This window comes from Rattus norvegicus, chromosome 4 (assembly GCF_021556685.1).
Source record: "Rattus norvegicus strain SHRSP/BbbUtx chromosome 4, alternate assembly SHRSP_T2T, whole genome shotgun sequence".
NCBI classification, from domain to species: Eukaryota; Metazoa; Chordata; class Mammalia; order Rodentia; family Muridae; genus Rattus; species Rattus norvegicus.
Genome location: NC_141537.1, coordinates 96,229,142 through 96,254,825, shown reverse-complemented (window position 1 = coordinate 96,254,825; position 25,684 = coordinate 96,229,142). Strand labels below are relative to the sequence as shown.

Here is a 25,684-nt window from a genome sequence, read left to right as displayed (position 1 = left end):
TCTGGCACACATACATTATATTTTAGTCATATTCATCCTATTGGTTCAGCTGTCACTAACTTGTCAAAGACTTGGGCCTAACTGAATTGCCTCAAACTCTCCCAAATTTACACCCTGGAAGAACAGCTCCATGGAATTAGATACTGGAAGATATCCTGAAGGAAATCACAATTTATTTGCTGCTAGGAAACCATAATGAATAGAATATGAATGCAAAGAGTATGCAACCCAGAGATGGGGCAGCACAAGGCACTGACAGACACACAAATCAAACGCATGTGCAGCAAGACATCCCCAGCGCTTACCACAGAATACCAGGGAAGAAAAAAAGAACCCAACTCACGTCACACTGAAAAGGCTTTTCTCCTGTGTGCGTCCTCTTGTGCTCATCGAGGCCCCGCTTCTGGCTGAAGGCCTTGCTGCACTCTGAGCACTGGTAGGGCTTCTCCTGTAGGCAAAGGGAAGAGAGCACCAAGAAGTTCAGAGACCTAGTGGCTGGGTGCTGAGCCTCCACAGAAAGGTGACTTCTGATTGGCTGAGTCCTGAGCCTCCATGGAAAGGTGACTGCTGAGGTGGAAGATGCCTTCCTCCAGATGTGCAGTGTGCTGCAGCAAATTCGAAGGGTGAGATGATCAGTTTCAACACCTCATAAGAAATACCAATGACCACCATTTCTGGACACTGTAATATACTAGCTGAAAGTGACTGACTAGAGTGAGACAGAGCCTGTCCTCTGCAAATACCTTGGGTGCTGTGATCCAGCTTTAATTATTTCTTTTAGCTTATAGTAACCATATAATTTTACGATGGCATTTTGGGTATTGTCACCAAAGAAAGCTGAGAACCCCTCAGCTAAATGATGCAATTATAGACTCCAGATTGAATATTTCAGAACCAAAATTTCAATGCAGATTTGAAGATAAATTTTAAAAAACAGAATTCACCTTTAATTGATATATTTTAACCTTGATTACCATTTTTTTTCTTCTTGGTATAGAGTTCTTTTTATTGAATATAAATTTTTTTTTAAATTGAGACTTTTCTTGTTTTTCTCCTATAGGTTCTTAAGTATGCATCTGAAAAGGGAGAAAGTGCCCAGAATTCTTAGTCACCAAATGCTCCCCTTGAAAAGAATTCCAATCTATTGAAGAGTAGGAACAGCAGGAGAGCGCATACTGGAGAATTCCTGATCTAGCAAGTAGTCCCAGAGAACCAGAGCCAGTACCCTTCATCCACTAACTTCTCATTACTCCTAACCAGCCTCATTGCAAAACATCAGCCCTCACTCGTCAAGCACAGGTAGACAAGTGTCCTGGATGAATGCTGCAGGGGACCACAGATGATGGTAGAGGATGTGTGTTCCACCCCGTACGCTGAGAACTGTGAAGTCTTCATTGTCCCTGGAACATAGTCCTCCCCTTCCTGTGCAGCAAGAATCCACACACAGGACCAAGGGTAAAAGGGAATATTAATTTTTCTCTCTAATTCACTTCCCCTTAGGTTCACTGAGAACCAGAGTGGTTAAGACAGTCACACAGAGGCTGTCAACAAGGAACCATATTATAGTGAAAAGTTAGGAAGTCATAGACACTTAAACCTCTGTAGAGTTAATAGACGAGAGGCTGAGTGATCTCTACCTTCCCCAGGATACATGTGAAGTGATTGACAGGCACACGTGGCTGAAATATGTAAGCATGTTCCGATACCATTTGGTATGATTTGAGTCCATAAGGGTCCAGGTGTGAAAGGTTATGTCCCCATTGGTGGCACTACTTGGGGGCAGTGCTAACTGGTAGAAGAAAATTAGGTCACTGGGGGGGTATTCCTTGAGTAAATTGTAGGGCTCTGCTTTCTTTCTTCTTCCTTTCTGCTTCTCTAGCTCCCTTCACCATGAGGTGAACACCTGATTGCACCATGTGACCGGATCAGAAGCACAGCAGGGTCGAGTGACTAAACGCTCTAATACTGGGAGTCAAAATGAACCTTTTCTTGTAAGCTGATTATCTCAGACATTTGTTACAGTAACAGAAATACTGTTGTGCTTGTGAACAACCTGTCACTTTTAGATAAGATCTCATCCACAGTCATTGGTCTCATAATAATCTCACTCTTTTTCTTCTGTTGTCCACTTCAAGAACCTTGACTATGAGAACACAATCTGGGGCTACAGAGTATTATGGGAGTTGATTCTAATGTTCTCATGGAGGAATATGTAGAATGAATAACACACTCTGACTCATTAGCTGGATTTAACTAGACATTAATTAACATTAAATGATTAGGTTCTTGATTTATGCTGTTTCTGAATGATTACCCAGTCTAATTGAGAAATAGCTGGTCCTTTGTGACCTGGGAATCAATACTAAGTGGAGGCAATCTATTTATCAATTAAACTCTGCAATCTGTGAATGGCAGAATTAATTAGCCATCTAATTAGTCTACTCCAATCAAAGCACCATTTGGCAGAGCTCATTCAGAAGATGGCTTTATGGAGCTTTGTGCCTAGTACCTTGCTTACAGACAGCACAACACCAGCTGTGAGTCCTTGATGCCCTTCTATACAAAGGAGCAGCAACTTAATATGTAAAGATTTTTAAACAACTCTCAATGTCATTTAGGAAGCCAGTGGCAAAACAGTTATGTATTGATAAACCTTGTTGCAAATTTCTATGAGAAAGAAGTGCTCTCTCTCTCTCTCTCTCTCTCTCTCTCTCTCTCTCTCTCTGTCTCTCTCTCTCACACACACACACACACACACACACAAAGGTATGTTAGGACATGAAAATTATCTTTTGCTTCAAATTAATTTCATTTAATTTTCTTTTCTAGATTATAGCATTTTATTTTTATTAATGCTTTCCCTGTCTAGAGCTTAAGAAAATGATCAATTTTCCTGGATGATCATGTCTTATTACTTCTGGGGGAGTCTGATTATCTTCATGTACGAATTGTTGCTTGGGTGTAGGTACACATGTGTGCAGAGCTTCCCTGATCGTGCTGTACCTTATTTACTCAGGAAGGGTCCACTGTTGGTGTGGAGTTCCCAGCTTCAGGGTAGTCTTCTTGTGCAGTCTTCTCTTCCCAAGTGCTAAGATTGTAAACTGGCTGCTAGACTGCTTGATTTTTTATGTGGCTGCTGGGGACCAAACCGATCCCTACATGTGCACGTCAAGCGTTATATACTGAGTCATCGCCCAGCCCCGATCCTTATTTCTAAGTTTAAAAGCTCATCTTAAATACTGGCTGGGTAGAGTAGTGCGCAGCTGTAATTCCAGCACATGAGAGGCAGAAGCAGGAGGACCAGGGTCAAGGTCATTCTCAGCTATAATGAAAATTGAAGGCCAACTTGAACGGCATGAGACGATGTGAAGATAAAATGAAGTAAATTAACAAATAGTCAAAGAAACAAAAAAATTTAAAGTGACACAAAATTGCCAATTCTGCAGGCTAGTGAGGGGCTCAGTGGGTAAAGGGACTTGCCCGCCATTAAGCCGACAACCTGTTTTGTCCCCAGAACACATTTCCACAATGACCTCCACATGTGTTCACATATACACATGCTCAAGCTTGCGCGTGCACGCGCGTGCACGCACACACACACACTCACACACTCACACACACTCACACACACTCACACACACACACACACACTCACACACACACACACACACACACACACACACACACACACACACAAATTTCAACTGAACATCCCTGTACCATGAACTTGATGCAGATTTCTTTTTTTTTTTTTTTTCCGGAGCTGGGGACCGAACCCAGGGCGTTGCGCTTCCTAGGTAAGCGCTCTACCACTGAGCTAAATCCCCAGCCCCTTGATGCAGATTTCTTAAACACGAAACTTCTATATACACAGAAAATTTACAATTCCCCATTTTTTTTCAGCAGAATGGACATTTCTTAACCTTGAAGACAAACCATGGGGTACAGAAAAGTAGGACCTTGTAAACTGAAGTGCTGGGTTGCACTTTTAAAGGATCTGGAGCAAATTTGACCTTCTAGTTTCATCTGCAAGATGTTATATTGATATCCATGGTGAAATACAGAGTTTACAGTATGTAGACCACAATGCAACCAGGTTGATTCCTTCTACATAGACCACAGCAAGGCCTTTCTGCCAGTCTTTCTACATATAGCTCAGAGAAGCCTGAACCTCTCACATTGGTTTAGGGAAGACTTCCTCAATCTGGGAACTATTGAAATAGAAGGCCAGGTGATCCTGGGGTGAAGAGCCTGTACTCAGTATCCACTAGATGCCAGCAGCATACCCATCCCAGCAAACCCCAGACACTGGCTCACATCTCGGGAGAAGAGAGAGAGCAAAGATTCTTTCTACAGTATGCTTTTTGTGCTATGTATATTGAAAGGCAGCAGTTGTTGTCTAGTGTAGATTGTTGCAGAGTGATGCTTTATAAAATACAATAAAAATTCAATCACTGGAGAAATTATGTGCCTGAACATCATTGCAATGCCAACATGATGTGACGTAACACTTCTCAGCACATCTTTAGCTTCTGAACCACACTAGAGAATTGCATCCTCTAGAATAAAATTGCCTTTGCTGATAACATGCCTATGACTCAATGTTATCATTATCTAGGAAAATAAATGATCCCTCTACTAGAATATACCCAAAGCCTTGAATTTCATACTGCTGGAAGAGTAAATACGGCAAAACTACTTGTGTGATGTGACCAAGGACACATGGGGGTTCAAGACTTGATTCTCTCTGTTTCTATAAGTCAAAATTTCCTTATAAAAATTAAAAGACCTAAAATACTATGCTTATGTTACTATAAACAACACACCACCCCTTTTTCAAAGACCATGTCCTTTTTTATTGAGGAAAACCATTTTTGGATATCAGGTGGATGGACTTTAAAACATCAAGCTACGATAGGCCTTTAGAGATGATTCCGTGCTCTACTGAGGGCTTGTTGTCAGCCACAGAAATCTCAGCTGGTGGGCAGCTGACTTCCAACACCTAAGCCCGCATGTCCAGGGTGAAATGTGGAGCCTATAGTGTGTAGACATGTAGCCAGGTTGACGTTTCCACCCGGACCACAGTAAGACGTGTCTGTCTACCAGTTCTTCTGCAGGGGTGTTTGAGGTGGCTGGAGCAAGATCAGTATGTGTGTCTCCCATAGCACCTCAACCATAGCTTTTTCATGACCTGTAATATCCTAGACCACTGACTACAGGCCAGCCCTGACCAGTGCTCTTAGCATGGCAGACTCCAACTCCAGCTTCTATAGACTGTGTGGCCAAAAGATTACTACTGTGTCCTGTAAAATAGCAAGTCTGTGCAGAAGCAGAGCTACAGCTTAGAGGAGAATTTGCGACTGTGGTCCTTCCAGTTTCTATTACACACAGCTAATGGGGCAGATCTATAGCCCATAGGACAGCTGGCCATATATCTAACAGCTCTGCTTAATGGCCCCATTTGTGAGGGCACATGTCTTACCAGCTGCACCCAATCAATGTGTTCTGAGCCTCCCTCTAAGAAGCAGCCCTGCCGAGCAAGCTCTCACAGATGTTTACAGCTTCTCTGGGTTTCTACTCACCATCTTATTTTTTATAGCCAGTGTGGTCTTTCAACATATGACAAAACACACCCTTGGACTAGTAAACAAAGCACCTAAAAATTACAACTCATAGGGAAGCCTTTGAAAGCTAGGAGAATATTTAAAGCAGGTTTCTACATAGCATGTCTGTAATTGCTTTTGCATTGTAGCTAATGGAAAACATACATCTTATAAACCAGGAGAATGAACTGCACAATCCACATATAGGAAACTAAGAATAAGCACAGTGGATGGAATCAAATTTTTATCTAAAAGTGTTCTAGGAGACACCTGATCCCTTCCTTACTCATTCCTTCGTGAGGTCCGTGCAGTGATTTGTAAACTGAGTGGGTAGGCAGGAAGTCCGACTCTGTGCACTGAGGCTGTACAGGAGCGTATCAGGGATAAAACAGGGAAGGGCCATTCAAACCCCTTCAAAATGAGCTTTGCTGGAGCTACATGCATGACTTCAGTCAGTCACTGGAGCAGCAAGACCAAGAGCAGGGTAAACTCCCCTCATTCTGTCCTGATTGTACACCACAGCATTTCACCCAGCCTGATCACCCAGGTTGCCTGGGAATCTTTTTAAAAACTACAGATGCCTGGAGCCCACTCCCAGAAAGCCCCATTCACTGAATTGAACATGGCCGGGCACTGGTGTCTTAAGAGTTCCCAAGGTGATGTCCAGTGCAACCACAGGGGAGAACCTGCGATCTGGTCCGTGTCTCTCTAAGATGGGCCTCCTGAGCAGCTAACTGCAGCAGCAGTGATGGCCAGGCCTGTGTGCTCCCCTGCTCTTACACTTCTCTCCCACTGCACTGCTGCTTTCCCTTTGGGCTGACTGCTTAATGCTAGCTGGCAAGGGGGTAGAAACACTTAAATATCTCTTTTCATTAGTCTATTAAGCAATGCTGGTAATTTTCTATGTTACCCCCACTTTACAGATGAAGAAGTGGTTTAAAAATATGCCGGAGGTCACACTGTCAGTCAGGGAGAACAGAATTCATACGATACAGTTTGCGACCCAAGAGCACTCTACAACCATGACTGCTGTCTGCTTACGAAGCTCCTTCCCTTCTCCTGTCCCTGTGAGCAGAGCCCAGTTCTGTTAAATGTGCACTTCAAAATTGACTGTACTACTCTGAAGGAGGAGGATGGTCCCCAGCTCAGTGAAGGCAGCTGGTTCAGGCTAAGCCTCAGCCCGTACCTGTTTAGAAGTTGGAATCAACAGAAGATCGCCAAAAATGCTGACTCCTGTAGCCCACTCCCAAAGAGAGGAGGTTTCAGACTGGGGTTGTGTGCCTGGCTTTGGCACTTTTAAAGGACATTTGATGATTGTGATTAGTAGATATGTTTGCGAAAGGCTGAACAAGGTCAAGATGGCACTGGCAGTGCTGTTGCAGGTGAGGCTTTACGTGGGAGCATGAGAAGTGACAGTGTTCTGAGTGTGAGGAGATAGTAGACAACAAATCACGAACACTCCCGTAAATTTGAGGAGCATTGTATAAATGCAGAAATGACAGAAAGTAGAATCCAGCACGGTCACCAACTCTTATAGTTAAGAGTCATATCCAACTAGTCCCCAGTGAAATGAATTAATTCATTCTCCCTGCTTCCAAAACTAACAAGCACAGGTCTGACATGTGATGAAGGCAAGGGAATCCGCTTCTCCATAAAACTGTACAGTTTATTCAGAGGTCGGTAAGAGAAAGAGATTATGTAAATACAACTCCTTACAAGAGGAATACCTAATCCTAAAGAAATAACATACTATTCTGATTTCTCCGTTCTGAAAATAATATGAGCATAGCACAAAGTTGCTATTGCACATGTGGCTAATTCATCCATGACCAGCAGGGTATTCGAAGCAGCCAAGTTCATGTCAACGGGTAAAACGAAGCCATCAGCAGTGGGCAAAAGTCAGAGGAAGTCATATCAATGTAAACTATATCTAGAGTCAACACCCTACACAGATGGCCAGGAGTTAGCAGAAATGCATCTCTTTCAAGTTCAGGAAATTCTGGGGAGAAAAAAACCCCAACTAGCAGGTCTGTTTGTACAGGTGAGGATTCAGACCTGACTTGGTAGAGATCTTACTAGATTTGAATAACTCAAAGTCATAAAATGCTTTGACAAAAAACCATAAAAGACTTAAAAAAGAGAAATAAGATTATTGCAATAAGTGAAGATGTTTTCATATATCATCTGAAAATAATTAACATTTTTAAAGTACAAGAGCAACTTTATAACAATTTAAATTCAGAAAATTAATGAGTTGTTTCTTACTATGTTTACCCAACACTTTTTTTTAAATTGTAAGTAAATTTGAGCTCACTGGTGTTTCACAAATGGGGATTTGTAGAAATTTTCCACCACATCTAAGGATATTACACAAAACTCACCAAGCGGGTGTGTATTTCACTTCTAATTTTAGTTCTGGAAAATTAAAGACTAGCACTTTCTCCCAACCTGCTTTACGTGGTCTCTGTCCCCTTATGAGGCACTCAACAATGCGTTTCAGGAACTACCACGGGTGTGACCAACTCTGTGTATCTGTCCAGGACTAGCCTGCATTTGACCCTGACAGTCCTATATTCAAGGAAGTTCATTTTTCAGTAAAACCAAAGAGTCATCATTATATAGCAAGACAATGTCCAGATATCCTTTGAATTCCCCTAGGTTGGGAATGATGGGCTGAAGACACTTAGATGGGACTTAGTCAAGGGACTGTAGGCATCGTCCCTGTAGTTTCATTCAGCTGCCTCTTGGAAGGACTCCATTCTAGATAAGAAGAATTTGGTTAACAAAACCCCTCCAATGCCTCAATCCTTCATCCCATCTGAATATAGTTACAGTGTGTAACCTAAATGACAGAAGGAACCTAGTCATCTAGGATCAGCACTCAGGAGATATTTACTGAGTTAGCTCTTTCCCCAAAGGATGGAGATGAAGCTTTCACAGTCCAACTGACATGGATCCCAGTGCTGGAAGCACAGGAAAGAAAGAGAAAAAGTGAAGAGTCAATCACTGACTTGGGCGGACAAAATGCATTTCCTTAGCAGTGGATGCTTCTGGTGTTTGTTTGTTTGTTTGTTTGTTTGTTGTTTAAGGAAGAACATTTGACAGAGAGAATATTTATGAACTCTTTAGTCTGTTAGAAATTGCCTAACTCTTTCAGAATGTGTTAGGTGAAAGACTGGTTTAACCCAATGTGTTTACTTTTAGTAAGATAAAAGGCACAGAAAATTCCATGGAATGGCACCTTAAATTTGAACCATTCTTTTATACACAGATATGCTGCTTTAGCTCTCAGTGTTTGTTGCTCGATTTAACGATACTGTCTCTGCATGGGGAATAATAACACGTAAGAAAAGCTTCCAGCTTACCACTCCCATCTCCTGGTCACTGTCCCTCTCTTTTGTTTTGTTTCCTTTGTTTTTCAAGACAATGTTCCTCTGCATAGCCTGGTTGTCCTGGAACTCACTCTGTAGAACACATTGCCTTTGAACTTAGAGACCTCTGGATCCCAGGGGCTGGGATTAAAGCCATGTATCACCACCACCCAGCCTCTCTCTCTTCATAACTGCAGTTTGCAATTGTTGTTTTACTAGCAGCCAGGTATTCTCAAGGCAAGTTATCATAAACAACAAACTCAGCAGAAGATCCAGTTAATAGAATTCTGATTTTGTACAGAGAAAGAAGCTAGAGTGAGGCTCACTCAGGAACTCAGAACTAATTCAATGAGCCTGTTTCTTGTCTCTCAAGATATTATACACCACCATCCTCCAAAACAGGTTATCATATCTACAGGTACCAAATGTGAACTATGAGGGTAATCAGTAGACCCCTGAGACTTGAAGTTCAGTATTACACGAAAAGGAACATTTAGCATTCAGGAACCTCAACATAAGACAGAGGTTGAGGGCTCAGTCATGTCTAGTCAATGTCCCCAATAAGATAGAATTGAATATTTAAAAAGTCATATATTACCTGCTGATAAATTGCCTTGCATGTTAAAGACTGTTTCTATGTGGAATGTCATGTTCTTGGCATTGACATGATCTCTGCTTACATGTCTAAAAACAAAATGGTTAGACCCTTTAGTTTGTTGCCTCAACAAAGCCAAATATGCACAATAGGTACAATGCAGCAAAGTATTAAACTAGATTTCCATTGTCATGGCCAGTCAAGTGTATTCATTCACTAAAGGGAGGCAGTAGCAGGAACTGGGCATCACAGAAAGGTGAGGGAAGCACACGTACTTATGCCCATAAATACATGGATACAGATATGATGTGTAGCAATAGCAAAGTTGTAGCTCCAAGAATCTAATTCAATGCAACAGAGAGTGGTTTTTGGATTCACTGATAAAACATGCAGCCTGTTGTGTATTAATATGTAAGGTAGTCAGGGACTTGGGCCATGTTGAGGGTCACAGGCTACAGGGGTGAGTATGGACAAGTACTTGGTAAATCTCAAGGCAATCCTGATGTTTAAGGAGCTTCTTAAAAGTTGGCATTTATGAGCAAAGGAGAAAAGAATCACTAAGGAGTATCTGACTTGGTGACAACTAGTCCTTGAATGAATGGTTTAAGTCACTAGCAGTTTGCCCTATGCTCAGCCACTTATCTAGGGGCAAATGATTTCAGATCTGATTACTAATCTCCAGAGTGCTCCCAGCCATCGTACTCCATACTTTATGGTTTCCAGAACAGCAAATCTAAAACCAGTAATCTATTCATCTGTTATAGTCCATCATCAAGGACACAAGCAATCAGTTCCATCATAATAACTGTAAATCCTAATTCCATAAAAAGTCCTTAGGAAAACAATGCATCTGTCTGATATGACTTTAAAATATAAATAAATAACATTTGGTGATGAAAGTGTGTTTGGAAATCTGTCCTCAATTCTGGTTCCTATTATTTCCATTTGCAACCTTGAACTGATATAAGAAATTAAATTATACATGAATACATTATTGACTCCACATACATTTAAAAATATCAAATCTTCATGATATAAAAAAGCCTTCTTGGCTTCTTCAAGTGAATGTTCCCTTGTACTCATTCTCTCCTCTCTGTCCCTCCCCTTTCGGGGTGTGTTGTGTGTGCGTGTGCACACGAGTATGCACAAGGATGTATGCATGCATTTTTGAGACAGTACCTACACTATAGTTCAGGCTAACATGGAATTCACTATGTAAGCCAAGCGGGCCTTGAACTAGCAGCAGTCCTCTTGTCTTAACATCCTGGGTGCTGGGATTACAGATGCAATTGTACGGTGTAAATTCTCATCCATTTGCCAATCAGGCAACATCTTCCCTAGTGTTCCACTAGCTTTGCCTTGGATGTCTCTATGAGACTTTTATATCTATATTTGAGCATTCTCTAGAGAGGGACTGAGGTCACATGAACACATGAGATCTGAACTTCATATTTCCTATTAGGGAGACCTGGCATATAGGACAGTTATATAGTATACTTAATTTGCCTGGGAATTCTTACATGTATGATTGTAAAAGGATTTCTATAAATGAGAACACAATTGGCTAGACAGACACTTTTCTGAGCTCATATTTATAAACTCCGCAGACCCCAAGCCTGCACAGAAATGTTTGAATCTAGGACCACAGCAGGAAACAGTTTCCTTGGTAATAGAAGATGACTGGCACAGCACACAGAGATGATCTACTCATCAAGTAAAGAAACGCAAAGCTAGAGGCCCAGCATCTCTCAGGACCAGCAGATCTGACTTCAGCATAGGGTCACTCAAACGCTGAGAGACTAATGGCTGCTTTTAGAGAGAAAATGAAGACATCCATATTTATATTTTAAGCTGATGCCTAAATAGATGACCTAAATCAGAGGTTCGCAACCTGTGGGACTCATATAAAAATATCCTGCATATCTATATTTATATTATGATTCATAACAGTAGCAAAATTATAGTTATGAAGTAGCAACAAAATAATTTTGTGGTTGGAGATCACCATAACATGAGGTGTGGTATAGGGTCTCAGCATTAGGGAGGTTAAGAACCTGAATTCCTAAGGTCTTGGTTTTCCTCAGGAAAGTGGGATACCATCAACGATAAAATCCAGGCACTTTCCAAATTCTAAAATATTGACATGAAAGTGTTTGACAAATGGGCCCAAGAGGTTCTTCATGGGCTGGATCACAGGGACATTTTCTGACTTTTATATCAACTTGACCTATGACCTATTGTGGTTATGGAGCTGAAGGAGAAACTGATGCTAATTCTAAGAAACTGATTTATATACTACAGAATGCAGTACATTATAACATTGTGATAACTATACAGATATAATACAATTAACATCACAAAATATCTAATTTTAATTCTTGATGCTGATTACTTCTGGGTGAATCTAGAGAGTATGGATACTTCACTAAACCTGAGAGTTTTCAATTTCAGCATGAGATAGTATACCTGTGCCTTCTCACCTTTACAAATGGCTACAAGACGACCCAGGAAGGTTATCTATGTCTTATATTGAACAACTTTTATCCATGTGTAACCACAATATGCATGTTAATAAATACCACAATTCTAAACTGAACAAAGCCAGACAGATATTGAAAACATAATTAGATGGCTTTACCAAAAAAAAAAAAGAAAAAAAGAAAAGAAAATTATGTATGAGTTTCATTCAGTGTATTATTGCTTTTGGAATCTACTAATGGGGATTTATATAAATAGATGTCTTTATTTCACGAATCCTGTGATACTTTAGTAATTACAGCTCTCCGAATAGAGTGAAAAATAAGTAAAGTTATGTTTAGAAAGAAAATAGTATAGAAAATTATATTATTTTCCTAAGAATAATGTCTATTTCTTTTAAAATTAGCTCTATACTGTCTTTCATAAAACAAAAGAAAACTCAGACAGCATGGACCACACTTTCCGTTTAATCTTGCAGTATGTTATTAAAGTCTAAAGATAATATGGTATTAGGAAGGCAGCAATCAGCATAAATGCTAAATATTTATAGAATTTATTTTAGCTAGATCATCAAATTGCTGCAAAGGTTCTTTGTTCATGTACCAGCTTCACGAGAGTTAGTGCACATCCTTGAAACAGCTGGATAAATTACCACATAGGGACGACAGACGAACATGAAGTTGTTCTATGGCACCGTGCTACGAGGCCCTTAAAAGGATGAATTTGAGTTCGACCCTGGAGCTGCTGGAGTGTCCCTGAACTGAAGAAACATCTGGACACCCAAATAGAGACTTTCATGTTCTTTAGCCAGCCCAATAGATGCTTCGTGAGTTCCTGCAGTGTACTGAGCAGGCAGCGAGGCCTGGAACTGAAAAACAGCCCCTTTTTCTCCAAGATTCTGTAGTTTGAGGGAGACAGCGACCTACTGGGGATTCTTTCCATCCTTTTAATGGCTTTGATCGATTAGACAGCTGCTTGTTACTGCTGAGATATAAGTACTATTATGAAACTTCCAGGATACCTTTCCATTCTGGCTCCTGTTGTGGTTCATAGGGGTCAGAGCCGGGTTGAACTATTGATTGCTTTTTTGTTCTTTTTGTAGCTTGCACAGCACTCTCTGGCATGATGAAAGCTCATCTACAGGGAGGAGGTTTTTGGATTAGATGGAGCTTGAATCCTCATAGTCCTGTGTTCAAGGAGCGTGGTGTCTTCAGCAATAGGGACTTTCAACTTCTGGAATGCACCCAAGTGAAACAGGAATAGCCTGTATAGTTTTAGGAGTCGATTAGACTCCCCCGACCAACAACTCAAATGGAAAATTTTCATGCCTGGTACTGGGGGTTTGTTAGATTGCTCTTGGGGGAAACACAATCATCTCAAGTGGCATAACATCATTAAAAATATATAATTGTATACACATATAGCTACACATACACATATCTCACATGTAATGTTAGGTAAATATAAAATAAAATGATTCTTATAGCTGTACCGAATACCTTAGTGATATTTATCCCCCTCACCCTTATTTAAAAAGCTTCCTTTTACAGCAGAAAGAAATCATTACTGAAAGCCATGACTAGTCAAGTGCAGAGAACAACTGACCATAGGGTGTCTGTCCCCAATGGACAGATGTACAATACAACACAACCTTTATACCTAAGGCTGAGAGGATATCACACAAAAGAGGATCAGAAGATTGTGAGAGTCAGAGGACAAGAAGTCTTCCACAGTGCTGGAGAGATGGCTCAGCTGTTAAAGGCTAGGCTCACACCCAAAAATATAAGAAATCTTCCACAAAGTTTTCTCTTCTAGATATTAGCACTATAGCTTCTTAAACAAGACTTGAACAATAACAACACTAGCTGACATTCCAAAACAAATGGAGAAAATCTCATAGGGCCTACTTCTAGGTGAAGATCTACTGTCAATTAATGACTGCCTACAAATGGAGAGACAGCCTTTTAAGAGATCCCTCTAAGTGGTTATCCAATACCAAGTGGTCAGACCTAAAAGCATACATACAAGTAACACTAAACGGACTTTTATGTATGTATGTATGTATGTATGTATGTATGTATGTATGTATGTATGTATTTATATCTGTGTGTGTATGTGTGAGTGTGTGGTGTGTGTGCATAATAATTTTTTTAAAAAGAAGCCATGAAATGGCGTGAAGAGGTTGGAGTCATAGGACATGTCGGAGGGTGTGAAATTATGTAATTTTATTTTAAAATTTTAAAGGAGGAACAACTCTACTCTTGATGTTAAGATGCAAGTTTTTTGAATGATTGGCAGTTCAACATTAAGGAGCTGAAGGGGTTTGCAACCCCATAAGAACAACAATACTAACCAACCAGAGCTCCCAGGGACTAAACCACCATCCAAAGAATACACATGGACAGACCCATGGCTCCAGCTGCATATGTAGCAGAGGATGGCCTTGCTGGGCACCAACGGGAGGAGAAGCCCTTGGTCCTTCCAAGGCTAGACACGCCCCCCAAGATTAGTGGAATGTCAGAGTGGGGAGGCAGGAAGGGGTGGGTGGTTGAATGGAGGAACACCCTCATAGAAGAAGGAGGAGACTGGATAGGGGGTTTATGGACAGATAACCAGAAAAGGGGATAACATTTGAAATGTAAATTTAAAATATCCAATTAAAAAGTCAGTGTTAGATAACTTATTTTTTTGTTTCTCTGGACTTAAATTGCATATGTAGTTCATAGGATTGTTGTGATTTCCTGAATTGACTTCGGACATGTAAGTACTGGGTGCATTATTGACTCATTTAATTGTTAATAAAATCTGTATGCTCATTTTAAAATATACTTGTGTATATCTAACATTAAGTAATGAGTTGATTTATGACTTATATATTCTTGAAATTTGATCTTTTCTAGATTAATAGTTATAAAATCTTTAATCTTCAAAGACCAGGCAGGGAAGTTGTCATAGTAATACTAAATACTAATTCCTAGCTATTAAATAGAGTCTATATATCTAAGACCTTATCTTATGGAACCAGATTCCTTATTCAACAGCAACAATGATCTCTGAGGTAAGTAAATGCAAAATAATATGTGGGTAAAATCAAAATGAGACATTTAAAAATGGCATTACTGTTTGAAATACCAGACAGCTAGATAATGGTATAATATACCTGCTCTCCCTTACACTTTTATCCAGCTTCCATTTATTTCAAACAAAAGAACAGCAAAGACAAGCTCACAGGAAGCAAGTTTCTTAATATAATTAGCTACATAATGTCACTGACACATTGTCCTTTAAATTCTCACTAAAGTCAGGGACAGGATTAGCTGCCACTTTACGTGCTTCCAATGACTTCAGCATCAAGTAATTATGAGTGTGTCACAATTTATTTTTAAAAATTGTAGAAATGTTGTGTGCAGGTTGAATTGTAAATGTGCTTAACGACAATGTTTGAAAAGCTATATTTCTGGCTTCTAGTGCAACTGAGAGATGGCATCCTAGTGAAAGAAACAAAATCACTGAGTGGTGCCTTTAGTTAATATGCCAGCCCCCACATCTCCTTTCTCTTTCCCCCTGGCCATGTCCCTCACTGTGATGTGCTGCTTCTCCACAGACCTGTTGCAACAGACCCACACCACCTAAGGCTCTAGTCTCTCAAACTAGGAGCCAGGAGCAGTCTTTCTCCTTTCAGTTGCTTATCTCTGGGATTTTGTCACAAAGATAAAAAAATAAAATTGGCTAACATGCACCCTACAATTTTGTTCTTGTAGTAGTACCAATAACTGCAGCCTTAGAAACTGAGTTATAACATTATTAGTTTCAACCTATGAGACCACTTTTGTAATATAAAAAAATAATGCAATATAAAAAATTTAAAGAGCTCAAGAAAGGGAGAGTTGTTTGGGGTGAACATCTGTTTTTATTTTATAGACTTTTATTTCTAATAAGCAAGGGAATCCTAAGGCTTATAGCTTATCTTATTGCTTCATTCCTTCACTGGGAAACCAATAAAATCATCTCTGGATTATAATACTGTAGACTCAATCTTGTCTTCCTGTCTTGGTACAGAAAGCTTCTATAACCTGCAGAGCTTGCCTCGCCCTATACGCTGTGTGTCTTCTCCCCAGCACGCCATGCCCTTCCTAGTTTGGGCTTTCCTTTATCCCACAAAACACTCAGCTTCAGTGCTCATAGCACTCAGGCATGTGTCATGGCCTTCCCACCTCTATGCCTTTTCCTTGAATTCTCACAGTCGTGGCTTGTGGTCCAGTTCAGACTTCCTGGCTGGACCCTGCTTGGTTTCCACAGGGACACAGGGACACAGGGACACATTAGCTGTTTCGTCTTCCACACTGTTAAGTTCCCATCAAGGACACTGTGTTTTCTCGGTGAAATATCCAAATGTCCAAAACAGGTTCTTGCCTTGCATCTGGGCATATCTACATCTGGGCTCCTGGAAATTTACCAGGCTGTAAAGTTTGGTCCTTTCAATGTTGATGAAATCTATTCAGAGAGTCTCTACTCTTTTTACTGAAATAATTATAATGAGAATAAAATATAAATCCATCTGACAAGTGTATATGGAGGAATGAATGAGCAAACTAAGAATGACATCATGAAAAGAATGATATAAAGGTGGAGAGTTTGGGCCAATTGAGTGTAATCAAAGGCACCAGTGATACAGTGAGAGAGAGCTATTTAGAAAGTAATGTCTGCTAGGAGCTTTAAGGAAAACTAAGTTCTCCTGAGAAAGAAAGGTAAGGAAATAAGATATGGACAGCTTGAATTACTTTAATTTTATCTTTACCTAGTACTACACATTTAGCAAATATGATCAATTTGGGGGAAAGAACATAGTTATGACTGGCTGAAGCCAACTGGACCTGCGTGCCTTGGTAAAGAAGATGTGCAGAGAGATGAGATGGTGAGGAGTCTGGGTTACTCAGAGGCAGCCACTGAACTATGAACTATGGGCAGTGAGCAACTAACAGGACTGACTGCCTTTGTTTTGATTTTAATTTAGTAGCAGATTCATGATCCAAGTTGATTTTTGCAAACATTGCTATGTCTCCGTTAGATAGACCAGAATTTCTTTAACTGCACTTCAGAGACCCTACTAGCTCCAGTGAGATGTTAGTATTCTAAACGAATCAGTCTTTTACTCTCTTCCTTGGTTACTCACATTGTACTCCTTCCTGTGCTCTTCCAGGCAAAGGCTATGGTAAGCAAACTACAATAAAGTGTATCTTGCACATCTCAGAAACTTTAATCTGGTTACATAGATTCTAAAACTCCGGGAGTAAGGCAAAGTATGGGATGGTATACTCCCTAGAGATGTTAATAGCTGACCCTCCGTCCATTTGCTGTGGCGTTACATCATTTCTGTTGGCCCCTCAATCTCTTTGGGTTTCAGCCCAGAAAAGCTAAACTGCTCTGTTCTTTTCTTGTTATCCTGTGCATCTCTCTCTATCAAGCTTTCTCTTTCTCTGACCTTTCCTTGATAGCACTTTCTTTAAACTGTAAAGTTTAGCCTTGTGTTATTCAAATGCTGACTTCTGTGCCCTCATACCTTATTACAATTCAGACATGGCTTTGTTATGTTTATTCTTCGATGCTCCCACCTAAGTCTGTAGAAACATTGCTCCTCATTCATTCTCTGCCTTGCCAATAAAAGCCAGTGAGTGAATAAAGAGCTCAGAGAGACTAGGCGGGACTTCTGATTCCAGGATGGAGAGAGTGGAAGTGAAAGAGGAAGCCAGGAGGAGGGTCAGAAAATATCAGAGGAAGAGAGCTGGATCAAGAAGGATGAAAAGATTCAAGTAAAATGGGAATGTTGTCTGGGAGGAAACCGGACTAGCTTAGAGGTTTAGAATGGAGTAATAATTGCTTAGTATTTGGCTTGTGGCAAGGGGTATTAGGTGGTTAAACACAGCTGCCAGATTAATTCACTGTTTGTGTTTATAGCAAAAATATTTCATTTTACAACTACCTCAGTTCACAACCTTCAGGCTGCTATCTTCAGTCCCATTCAAAGCATGATGTCCAGATCTTCCTGAGAGCTAAACCTATGTTACTTCCACTCAAAACGAAACTATAATCGTGACTACCTCCTTCACCTCAGCTTGTCTCAATTCAAGTCATACTTTGGCACTCACCCTCAGCCTTTGTGGTCACAGTGAGCAAAACTTGAGCCAAACCTGTAGGGAACTCTTACTTTGTTCACCTAGACATTTCTGCCTAGCCTACTGTCCATGTTTGTCAACCATTCCCTCCACTCCAGCATCCTTACAATCAAGTCATTCTTTCCTATTTGATGCAGGAGGCTTGCAGTCATTTGCATTTTAAGCTTCTGATGGTTAACATATCATAGTACCAAACCACCAAACAAAGAGTACACATGGAGGGATCCGTGGCTCCAGCTACATATATAGCAGAGGATGCCCTTATCTGGCATCAGTGGGAGGGGAGGCCCTTGGTCCTGTGAAGGCTCAATGCCCAAGTGTAGGGGAATGCTAAGGCAGAGAGGAGGAGTGGGTGGGTGGGTGGGGAGCACCCTTATAGAAGCAGGGGGGAAGAGGAGTGGGATAGGAGGTTTGTGGAGGGGAAATGGGGAAGGAGGATAACATTTGAAATATAAATAAAACAAACAAAGAAACGAACAAAAGGTTCTAAGACCCATCCTTTCCTTAAAAATATTCCTTTCTGTTCTCAAAGTGACTCATTGTCCTTCAGGAACAGGGATTCTTGCCTTTATTTAACCTTAGCATTCGCCCTTCACTCGTGCTAAGGCAGCTTTGTTCATCTGGAAGAAACTCGGCTCTTTCCTTCAACACCTACCTGATCCATTATCTTGATGCCTTGGTAAATATTGAGGGAATATATATAATTCTATATAATACATATATAATTTGTACACTGTATACAATTACTATATATTTACATACATAACACAAATATATATTTTTAAGTATAGTACATTTAATATGAATAATACATATTATATACATTGTTATAATATATATCACGGTTATATATGATACAAGATACATAGTATATACATATATATATGTATATGTATATATATAATTTAAAACTCCAGATAAATCAGAAATGTGTGCTTCTTAGAACTTCTTAGTCATCTATTTCTGATTGGCTTAGACACCTATTTCCGGATGTAAATTGTATTATTTACTATTTTCCATACAGCAACAGCCGCTGATTGTGACAATAATCTTCCTACATTTCCTTACCCATTGCGGATAGAACAGTCAATATAAGGAGAACCAAGTGTGCCCCTATGAGGAAGTTAAAATATGTACCTCTAACACATTAAAGAACTGAATGATAAGTTGCATTGTATGTTCAGTGTTGTTTCTATTATAGTAAAAGGTACAAAAATGGTGGTGGTGGTGGTGAGTTTGAAGACTGACCTATCTGAAAGATAAATATAAATATAGAATTGAAACTAAAATGCGCTATGGCGTCAGTATAACAGCATCTTCTCTGAGTTGAGCTTACACAGTGCAAATAACTCTCAGAAAATATGCTGTGGAGACCACCCCTGTATAGCTTTTGCAAAATGTCTTTTGGTTCCTGACAATGGTTTGACTGTTGTTGGTAATAATCTTAGTATGCTCTATAAAAGCTGGATTTATGTGCAAGGAATATTTAGAGTTACTCATTGCTTTAACAGGATTTTAAAGCAAAGCTGCCCGAGACACAACATGGAAGGAGAAACCAAAGGACCGGAAGTGAGAGTTAGTGCGAGACTCTCTCTAAACTAGGTGTTTCTTTTTGCTCAGTTGTTGGGATTTACTATCTTTTTTCTGTCAGTGCTTGAGAACTCTTGGTACACATGGTGCTGTCTCCCAACATCAGTCAGAATGCCTGTTTGAAACTCGAGTGAAACACATTTAGTATCTTTATAATTTGTTTAATTTGGTAATGCATAGGAAAGCTTATCAAAGTCCAAAAATTACAAAAAACACTTTGATTTAATAAAGCCAGGGGAAAAATATAGTACTTATTACAGTCTGTCCAAGAGCTCCAAAGCCTCATTGTTGAAGGCACGGTCCCTAGCTAGCTGTAATGGTAAATGACTGGGAGGATTCATAGTTCCACAAACTATGATGACTTAGGGAATACTTGTGGGGATGAGTCCCCAGCTCCTCCTTTGCCTGCCTCCTCTCTCTGGCTGCCATGACATGGAATGACTGTTTTTCCTGTCCCCTTCCTCTATGGTGTTGTTGCTTTGCCTCAAACTTGAAGTAGCAGACAACTAACCTTAGACTGAAACCTATGAGATCAGGAATGACACTATATCTTAAATTATGTATCTAAATTATGCATCTCAAGTAATGCATCACAGTGATGGACGGACAGGAAGGAGCACAGTAGGTAAGGAAGAAGCGACTATAGGCAGCCTTACATTGATGAATGTCTGTGCCTTGGTTTCCCACTTTTTCAAAAAGGATCATGGCTTGCAGCTTCTAGGAGGCTTAAATGAATTACAAGCTAATAAATCTGAAGGCATGAAATCATCCCTGAGATATGTGACTTGGCATGGTTGGTCCAATCTGCAGTTACTGGACTTTTAACCACTAGTATTCTCAGTAATAACTTATCTTAAAGTAAAGAACGAAGGTCACCAAATTAGACATCATTATTTTCTTGAGTGCAACCAAAACCATATGCTTTTCTTTCTGTAACAATTTACAGAGTCTCTTCTATAGTGTGACCTTTCTGTCTTTTAAGAATCAGTGAAACAATGTGCACTGTGGTCAACAGCACTTGTTTCTACTGTAGAGAACCAGAATGCTTTTTGCCTAGATACTGGCATCTTTAATATAAACACACTTTTGTCATTTTATGGTTACAAAAATACAGACTAACTTTATGATGATGATGGTGATATGATTATGATTATTACTATTATTGTGTGTATGCGTGTGTGTTCACAGGAGTCCTGTAGCACACATGTGGAAGTCAGAGAACAGCTTGCTGGAGTCAATATATACTTTCTTTCTTTCTTGGGGGAAAGGGGACCTTATTTTATTATAGGCCATCAAGGGAAACCAGCTCGAGAGCTAAAGGCAGGAACCTCGAAGCAGGAACTAAATCCAAGATATAGAACTGGCTGCCCAAATGCTTGAATTACCCTAGATCCCTAGAACAAACGAAACTCAAGACGGATGATCAAAATGTGAATGCTTCACTCCTTCTTTAAATGAGGAAAAAGAATACCCTTGGCAGGGAAGGGAGAGGCAAAGATTAAAACAGAGACTGAAGGAACACCCATTCAGAGCCTGCCCCACATGTGGCCCATACATATACAGCCACCCAATTAGACAAGATGGATGAAGCAAAGAAGTGCAGACCGACAGGAGCCGGATGTAGATCGCTCCTGAGAGACACAGCCAGAATACAGCAAATACAGAGGCGAATGCCAGCAGCAAACCACTGAACTGAGAATAGGTCCCCTATTGAAGGAATCAGAGAAAGATCTGGAAGAGCTTGAAGGGGCTCGAGACCCCAAAAGTACAACAATGCCAAGCAACCAGAGCTTCCAGGGACTAAGCCACTACCTAAAGACTATACATGGACTGACCCTGGACTCTGACCCCATAGGGAGCAATGAATATCCTAGTAAGAGCACCAGTGGAAGGGGAAGCCCTGGGTCCTGCTAAGACTGAACCCCCAGTGAACTAGTCTATGGGGGGGAGGGCGGCAATGGGGGGAGGGTTGGGAGGGGAACACCCATAAGGAAGGGGAGGGGGGAGGGGGATGTTTGCCCGGAAACCGGGAAAGGGAATAACACTCGAAATGTATATAAGAAATACTCAAGTTAATAAAAAAAAAATAGAACTGGCTGCACGTGGCTTACAACCTTTCTCAAACAGCCCAGGCCCACAATGGGACACTGTACACAGTGGGACCAGTCCTCCTACACTAACCAACAACTGGGAAAGTCCTCCACAAACATGGTGACAGGCCAATCTGATGGAGGCAATTTATCAACTGAAATTCCATCTTCTGGAACATGTTTACGTTTCTGCCAAGTTGACAAAAAACAAACCAGCACATCCATTCTCCAAATATAACTTACTTTGTAAACAATATTCTTCAACAAACTGTTGTTTAATCTTTGCTTTTACAAATGATCAGTTTTCAATACGTGGGTCATGGGAACCACCTCAAATCATCCATCTCCTTAGCATGTGTCCATAGCTGCTGAGCCACTTCACAAACCCTAGACTAATTCTTCATCAGATTGACTTAAGCCTCTTTATTAATGCTAACTGTGAAAGTATCTTGAATATTATGTATTTAAATTATAATACCTGTTTAATCTTTTACAGCTTACATTGTAGTTTATATTTAGCTATAATCTGTCTCTCTTTCTCTCTCTTCTCTCTTTCTTTCCCTCCCTCCCTCCTTCCCGCTCTCCCTCCTTCTCTCTCACTCTCTTTCTCTTTCCCTCCTTGTGCTAGACAAGGTCTCTAGTGCAAGCTGGCCTCCAGGTCCCTAGGTAGTTAACAATGGACTTGAAATCCTTCTTCTCCTGCTGCCACCTCCAGAGTTCTAGGATTGTAGGTGGCACTTGTGCTGGCCAGTAAGCTGAGGAACACATGTGAGCACAGGACAGCTGGCACATAGCACTTTTAAAACATATGAGCCCGAAGTTTGCATGTGGGAAAGGTATACAGAAGAGAACAATGCAGGGAGATGCAGGAACAGCACAGACAGAAAACACACATGGCAAGTGGTACACTCTGGAACACATTCAGCTACACTCAGCATATCAAGCATGTTCTCTACAAGCGATATTTTCTACAACTAAAGTTTTAACATTTACTTGGCACTTTGTCATTAATACACCCTACATACTGACTCAAAGTCGAAAAGTCAGGACATTTTGGGGTTTGGGTTGTTTTTCATTGACTTTTAAAAGTTTACCTTCAAATTCTACCCTAGATGTTGACATAACTTCAGTTATACCACTTTCCTGTTCTCATGTGCTATTAAATATGTTTCCTTTAGAATAGGTATGGCTTCCTTATGATCCACAGAAATGAGACAGAATATGGTCTTACCCTGGTGTGAGTACGAATGTGCATCTTCAGTCCGTCATTTTTACTGAATCCTTTTTCACAGTATGGGCATTGATAGGGACGCTCACCTACAAATAAAGTGTCCATGTCAGAGAAACGTAACACAGCAGGACATGCTCAGAGCCACTGCTCCTCACAGGGGCTCACTGCTAAGGATGTGGTACAGGGACAGCTGGGCAGGAGAAGCGCTATAGTAGAGGAGGCACACAGGGTGTTCTCTCTAGCCAATGCAGCCAACATCCAACAAGTAGCCCAGGATTTGCTGCATGTCCTTCGAACCCTTGAATACAATTACTGTACTAATCAGAAGACCTTGTAAAACTATTTTATATCAATCTGTTCTATGACCATTCTCCTCATTATGAAGATCTTTAACTTATATTTTTAATAACTTTGCTTATAAAAGTTTCATATAAATAAAACTGGCTCAAATCTAAGCATTTCAAAAGAGCTTATAAAGCATGTTAAACAGAATCATTGGTATTTAAGCTACCCAACAACTGAGCCACACTTTTTATATATAACCAAGTAGCTCTAAATTAAGGCTGTAATTTAGAAAATGGGAAGAATGTTTTTCAAGACAAGGGAGACCATGCATGCATATACCACCCCCCAAAAACAAAATTTCTATTTGAAAATGATAAAATGTGGCTGTCTAATATATGTAAAAAAAGAATTCAAGGCTGTACTCATCAAAGCATCATTATTTGTAATAATAACATAGTTCCAAATCACCAGCTTTCTTTATTCTTCATTGAACAATAGACAAACATGACAAACATTTCAATATGCTAGAAACTTGCTACTGTCCAAGATCAGTAAAAGGAAATTAAAAAAAAAAAAAAGCTTCCTCGGCAACTACAAAATTCTGTCACTCCTTGTCTCAGGGCCAGGCCTATAAATTAGAGGCCTGCTCTTTTGGATTCATCTTGAGTATCCCATGAGTCATTTCAACAACCCCACTAGGGCAGCAACAAGCGCTCTGTTGTTGAACCTCACCTTTCTCCCCCCCCAAAAAAAGCTCTACTTCACCTCCCTCATCTCACCACAGCTTCATGAGATGGAACTCAAGACTGACCTAACTTACACTGAGACTGACCATGTGCTGGAAGCTCCAGCAGAATGACATTTTCCATTTTAGGAGATCACCTTGGCCACTGTTTAAATTACAACCTCAGAGTGGCAGGCATTCAGTTATGTCAAAAAGTATGGATCAAAGTATGGTTTGACTGGCACCATAAAATTGTTGCAATCATCTATAGGGGAAAGAAAATATGAACAGCAGCATCAGCCAAAGCAGGAATGAATATCTTTAAAGAACAGTCGAAGTTTAGCAGCTGTTATAATAGAAATACACCTATTACACTAGCCAAGTATACACTTGGAATACTTAAAGTCATATTTATGACTGTAGAGCATTTGGTGTTTCATGGCAGAATAAAGGATTACAACTTCTAATTTTCACATTATGATGATAATCATGTTGACTCAATCAGGCCTTTGATTCCCTTAGACTTGAGTTTTGTGCAGGTTAATACTTACAGATCTATTTGCATTCTTTAGCATAAAACCAAATACACTGAACCTAATAGAAGAGTCAGTGGGGATAGCCTTGAACACCTTGGCACAGGAGACAAGTTCCTGATCAGAACACCAATAACACAGGTATTAAGACTGGCAATTAATAAATGGGACCCCAAGAAACTGAAAGGCTTCTGTAAGGCAAAGGACACTGTCAATAGGACAAAATGGCAGCCCCCAGAATGTAAAAATGTTTTCACCAACTTCACGCCTGACAGAGGGCTAATTTCAGAAATACATAAAGAGTTCAAGAAACTACACATCAACAAACCAAATAAACAAATTTAAAAATGCAGATCTAAACAGAGAATTCTCAGCATAGGAATCTCAAATGACCAAGAAGTACTTGAAAATAATTTCAACATCGGGGAAACAAAAATGAAAATGACCCTGAGATTTCATCGTACATCTGTCAGAACGGCTAAGATCATAAACACAAGTGACAGCTCAAGCTGGTGAGGATGTGGAGCAAGGGGAACTCTCTGCCATTAGTGGTAGGAAGGAAAATTTGTAGAGGCACTTTGAAAATCAATAGGAAATTGAGAATCCATATATCTCAAGACCCAGCTATACCACTCCTGAGCATATATCCAAAGGACATATCATCCAACCACAAGGATATTTACTCAACTATGTTCATAACAGCTTTATTCATAATAGCCAGAATTTCAAAACAATCTAGATGTCCCTCAACTGAAGAAAAAATAAAGAACATAGGGTACATTTATACAATGAAGTATTATTACTCAGCTTTAAAATTTTGCAGGCAAATGGACAGAACAAGAAAAGAAATCATCTTGAGTAAGGCAACCTTGACCCACAAGGACAAACATGGTGCATACTTACTTATAAGTGGATATTAGCTATAAAATAAAGAATAATCATGCTATAATCCACAGACCCAGAGAGACTAAGTATCAAGGAGGGCCCAGCTGAGGATGCATTTATCTTCCT

The 25,684-nt window shown here is 40.2% G+C and overlaps 1 protein-coding gene across 2 annotated transcripts in view; it reads right to left on the bottom strand.

The window, feature by feature from the left end:
- Prdm5 (PR/SET domain 5) overlaps positions 1–25,684 on the bottom strand; it is a 162,160-nt gene that overhangs the window by 9,166 nt on the left and 127,310 nt on the right. For both annotated transcript variants that reach the window (NM_001427515.1, XM_087659356.1), the window contains 2 exon segments: positions 344–448; positions 23,132–23,217. In NM_001427515.1, coding sequence (NP_001414444.1) covers positions 344–448; positions 23,132–23,217 — 191 coding nt within the window.